Source organism: Egretta garzetta, unplaced genomic scaffold, assembly GCF_000687185.1.
Source record: "Egretta garzetta isolate BGI_Z169 unplaced genomic scaffold, ASM68718v1 scaffold463, whole genome shotgun sequence".
Classification (NCBI taxonomy): Eukaryota; Metazoa; Chordata; class Aves; order Pelecaniformes; family Ardeidae; genus Egretta; species Egretta garzetta.
In genome coordinates this window covers 319,795-324,664 of record NW_009259188.1, presented here as the reverse complement: position 1 = coordinate 324,664, position 4,870 = coordinate 319,795, and the positions used below count along the sequence as shown (strand labels likewise).

Below are 4,870 nucleotides of genomic sequence, written 5' to 3'. Positions count from 1 at the left end.
AGGCCCCGGGATCTCTGCGGGAAAGCTCTGCCGCAAGCAGGGCCTGTCCCGGGAGGGGCTGTGGTGTGCCCGGTTTACCGAGAGATAAACCGCGAGAGGTTTTGTGCGGGGAAGCTGCTAGCTCAGCTAGCTCAGCTCTAGTCTCCCCTTCCTTAACGCTCCCGGGCGTTCTCAGCTCGTGTTCTCTGAAGAGTCTGAAGGTGGTAGGAGAGCTGTTGTTCACGTGGCCCGTGAAGTAATACATGCCTATGGCAAGCAGTGGTGAAGTGAAATCGATCTGCAGAGGTGATAGAGCTCAGACCTGGAATTGAACCAGGTAGTTTATTTGTCAGGTTTAGATTCTGAACTCCTTAGGGCCAGGACTGTGTTACTGCATGTGGCATGTCTGACAAAATGGCTTGGTTTGAGGATCCAAGGAGCTGTAACATTTAACTATAACAAGTGGCAGAACTTGAGAGGTTTACCTACAAAGAACGTGTGGGTGATTTACTAGAACATAAAGCAGTTTGCTTTTTCCCATGATTGCGATCATGTTTTCTGGGTAGGATCTGTGTGGTCTGATAAGATTGAGCTCACGTTAAAGTTACTTCTTGACAAAGGATTAATAGGATTGTTGCTCTTCTTGGTCTCTTATTTTAATGATCCTTTAAGAATTAACGTTTCTTAGTGTTACATTTTAACAAATTTAGCTGGAAATGGCTGATAAATTCAAAAGTTGTAGGAGATAAGACTGTTGGAGTAGGATGGGTGGGGTAGGATTGCCTTATAATTGCATAAACTTTCTTTAAGAAAGCGTTCTGAAATACCTTTTTTACTTAAGGTAGAAACACTTGATGCTATTTACAGATTTTTAAATGAAAGTGTAGTTTATAACACCAGCTTTCAGAAAAAAAAAGTCATTGGTATGTTAAGCTGTGCAGAATATGAACTTTGTGTCTAAAGTTGAAGTATAAGAATAAATCAGCAGCATTCACATCTGTAGTCATAAAACAAGCATTCATGTGCAAAGAATCTGCTGATACCGCTGTATATACTGGTTTAAGTAACAGAGCACATAGCTTAACTCTTGTGTTGATTGTATTTGTTTAATAAGTGCATCAGTGTCAAAGCTGTTTGACTTTATTGCTTATCTTGCTCCATCCCCTCCAGGATCTGAGATCTGAATGCTGAGGTACTGAAGGAGGTCTGAATATGCATTAACATAATAAATGTGGCTTGCATGATGACACTGGAACATCTGATCAGGCGTACTTGACAGTAACAGAACTAAGGTTCTATTGAAATAAGCAATCTCCTGGAGATAATTATTTGCTGAATAGTATAATTAGCTGGCTGGAGGATTCTTTACAGAAAAAGTCTCTACTTACAAACAGAGGGAAAGTTTCTGTTTACAGAGTATTTTTCTTAGTAGGCTTCTATTTATAGGATATTTTGTCTGCAAATTAGAAGAGTGCTTTTATAATTGATCTTCAGCAACTTGCAGCAGAACGAGGTAGAACTTAAGTTTAGATTCTAAGAGCTCTGTCTGTGGAAACAAAAAGACAGGCAATCCCATTTTGAAGCTGCAGTGTACTCTTCTTAGTGTCGTGGAGTTGAATATAAGGAAAAGTGCGTCTTCCGAGTCTGGTTTAAATAAGAGACAGAAAGAGAAAAAAATGTCATTTTACTCTTGGCAAAGATCTTTTAAAGTGGTGACATGCTCCAGGAAAATACAAATGTTTTTCATACTGAGATAAAAAGTATTCCAGCTCCCTCAGTGAACCTAACACGCTTGTCTCAGAACAGGAATTTCTCTGACTCTAAACAGGGGTTAAGGATTTCCAGAAACATTACTGGAAGTCTTCTGGAAAGGAAGTCATAACTAGAGAAAAGACCATGCTTACAGTGAAAGACTTCTGTCTAACTGTGCATACTAATGCTCCAGGAAATTGCAGCATGAAAACTTTCACTGCTCTCAAGTTGTTCTAGTCCTTTAGTTGTAAATATGAGGTGTCAGGACAAGGCAAGTTTGCAGTCTTGCCCAGTCCCTTTATACCGGGGTTAATCAGCCTCTCGCTGTTTTCCGTACCAGTTTCTTCTTCGACATGTTAAATGATCACTGAGGGCATTGAAAATACACCCATGATTTCCTAATGCTTGCACTTAGGTTACTGCTGTTAAGCTATGGTTTGGTTTTCAGCATTGCCCCATGTTGACCTCTGCGTAGACAGCAGGATCTCACTGGGCTTGGAGTACCAAGGGCTCTCAGCTCTTTCTAAAGAGCTGCAGAAAAGGATGCAGACAGCAGCAGTAAGATGGCCGTATCTGTGAAACCACTGAAATCTGTCAGATTCTGTCTACTTAAATCTCTGTCACCTCATTTACTTGCCAGTGTTGGTGTCTAGCCATAGCTGCCCTAGAAAACACTACAGTTGATTCTCTATTAACTATAATTAATACTAAATGTCTACTTTTCCTCCAGGACTTGATGGATTTCTGTAGTATCCTCCAAGTCTAGGGGTTTATACTTTTGGAGACTGATGCTTGCAGAGGACAAGCTCAGAGATTTTTTTTGGCATTCCTTTCTCAGCTTCTTGCCTTTCCTCAACCTCTTAATCTTGTCCTACTCGGGAGAAGAAAGTAAAAATACTCCTAGTAGTGAAAGGAGATTGGGAAGTGAGCCTTGGGAAGTGTCTTAAGAGTGAGATAAGAACATGACAGAGATTTTCTGTTATTTGGGACTGCCATACATGAAAGAATACTTTTAAACTATGCTGCTTAGACCTCTTGAGTTCAAGAATTGGACAAAATGACATATTACCCTCTGCCAGTCGTTAAAAGTAGTAATGAAGGCATCACCTCTTCTCAGTACTAATTGTACTTCAGTGAACTACGCTTAAGGGGCAAACATCTTTTAAATCCTTCCATCACTCTAGGCCGTTGTGCGAAAAATTTTTTGTATCCATCTGAACTAATACATTCAAGTAATTTACGCAACAGACAGTTGGGACAGTACTGAAGTTATACAAAGCTGGATGAGCAACCAACTGTCAGTGCAGTAACATGTGAACTGTTGCATTGCTGGCTTTAGCTTCAAGTTCTCTACTTTGTCATGGGCTAGCTAGGCCGGACTGAAACTATGGTTTAAGTCCAGTTAAAAGCTCAGATGCAGATGAGAATTAAAGAACGCCCTGTGTTTCTGGCAAACACAAGGTATGGTATTCCCCCAGCACTGTAAATCATTGCTGTAGCTGACATGTCTGGTACTTCAAGTGTAATTGCCACAAGCCTTGATAGCCGAAGTTGTTAATGCTGCGTAAGAGGTTGGTATGCTCGTTGTCTCAAAGTTGTCATGATTTCACAGTGCTACAAGTTAGTCAATATGTGTTTGCTGAAGCTGTCATGTGGTGTGCTTTTCCTCCCAGAATCAGCTGATGTTTTTTCAAAAGGTTTCCATCTCCCTCATGGTGTTTTGTGGCTGCCTCTTACAGGTGAGCTCTTAAAATAGTTTCACTAAACAAATATGACTTGAATTACTCTTGGGCAACTGTGTGTTCTCTCTGTGCAGTCCAGCTTACCAGATACAAGTCAATAGGGCAGTTGCACATTATCCATTTGACCCATACGTTCAGTCTGTCAGGCTTCTATTTCGCATATTATGGGATTTTATGTCTGGTCACAAAACCACAAAATGACTGAGGTTGGCTGGGACCTCTGGAGGTCATCTTGTCCACCACTTCCCCCTGCTCAAGTAGGGCCACCTACAGATGGTTGCCCAAGACCATGTCCAGGTGGCTTTTCAATATCTCCAAGGATGGAGACTGCACAACCTCCCTGGGCAATCTGTGCCAGTGCTCAGTCACCCTCACAGTGAAAAAGTGCTTCCTAATGTTTAGAGGTAATCTCCTGTGTTTCAGTTTGTGCCCATTGCCTCTGGTCCTGTCACTGGGCACCACTGAGAAGAGCCTGGTTCTGTCCTCTTTGCACCCTCCCTTTAGATGTGTGTATGTATATATATATATATACACACACATTTTTATATGTATAGGTCCTTTTTCTGCAAAGCTGCTTTCTAGCTGGCTAGACCCCAGCTTGTGTGGTGCCTGTAAGTTGTTCCTCCCCAGGTGCAGGACTTTGCACTTCCCCTGTTGAACCTCACAAGGTTCCTGTCAGCCCATTTCTCCAGCCTGTGATTCTATGTGGAATAAGATTATTGTTCTGGAGGTTGATTCTGCATGCAAAAAGATGTTAACAAGGAACCACTGAAGTTGTTTGGCTGTGGCTAAAAGGGAGATCATTTGGTAGATCATTGTGGTCTCAGATCTTGAGGCTGATTCTGTTCTTAGTTTTGTAGGACAGTTCTCGGCATCGAGTGGTTGAGTCCCCATCCCTGGAGGTATTGAAAAGATGGGCAGACAAGGTCCTTAGGGACACGGTTTAGTGGTGGGATGGCAGCGTTAGTCAGCGGTTGGACTGGATGATCTTAAAAGGTCTTTTCCAACCTAAACGATTCTATGGTTCTATTCTATGATTCTGTGATCTCAAATCAATTGGACAATACCACTGCGTCGTTCAAAGCTTGCAAACTGAAGTGTAACTTCACAGCAATGTCAGTTGGGCAATTGTCTTTAGTCTTGATCTTACATTTGGCTAGCAGCTTGTCCAAGACATTGGTGGATTTTTTGCATGGGAGGTGATTTGTTGCATCAACAGCTGTCAACATTAAACAGATTTTGAAGCATTTCTGCCCTATATATTTGCATTTATGAGTCTTAAATGCATGTGCTGGATTTCCATTTAAGTATGTAAGGTGGTACGAACGTTCTATCCCTATATTCAAGCAACAGCAAGAATCAGGTGACAGGGTGCAAATACAGTTGCACACAGTCTT

At 41.7% G+C, this 4,870-nt stretch overlaps 1 protein-coding gene across 6 annotated transcripts in view; it reads left to right on the top strand.

Annotated features, from left to right (window-relative positions):
- Nucleotides 1-34: 34 nt before the first annotated feature.
- Nucleotides 35-4,870, top strand: part of ZCCHC2 (zinc finger CCHC-type containing 2) — a 39,779-nt gene continuing 34,943 nt past the window's right edge. Inside the window, exon 1 of one of the 6 annotated variants that reach the window (XM_035891311.1) lies at nucleotides 35-316. Coding sequence is in view for 5 of the 6 variants with exons in the window: in XM_035891308.1 (XP_035747201.1) it covers nucleotides 3,414-3,470 (57 nt within the window). In the remaining variant the exon portion in view is untranslated. Of the gene's footprint in view, nucleotides 317-2,599; nucleotides 3,471-4,870 lie in introns of those variants that run through there. The other 5 variants (XM_035891308.1, XM_009635713.2, XM_035891307.1 and 2 more) reach the window with 5 other exon arrangements.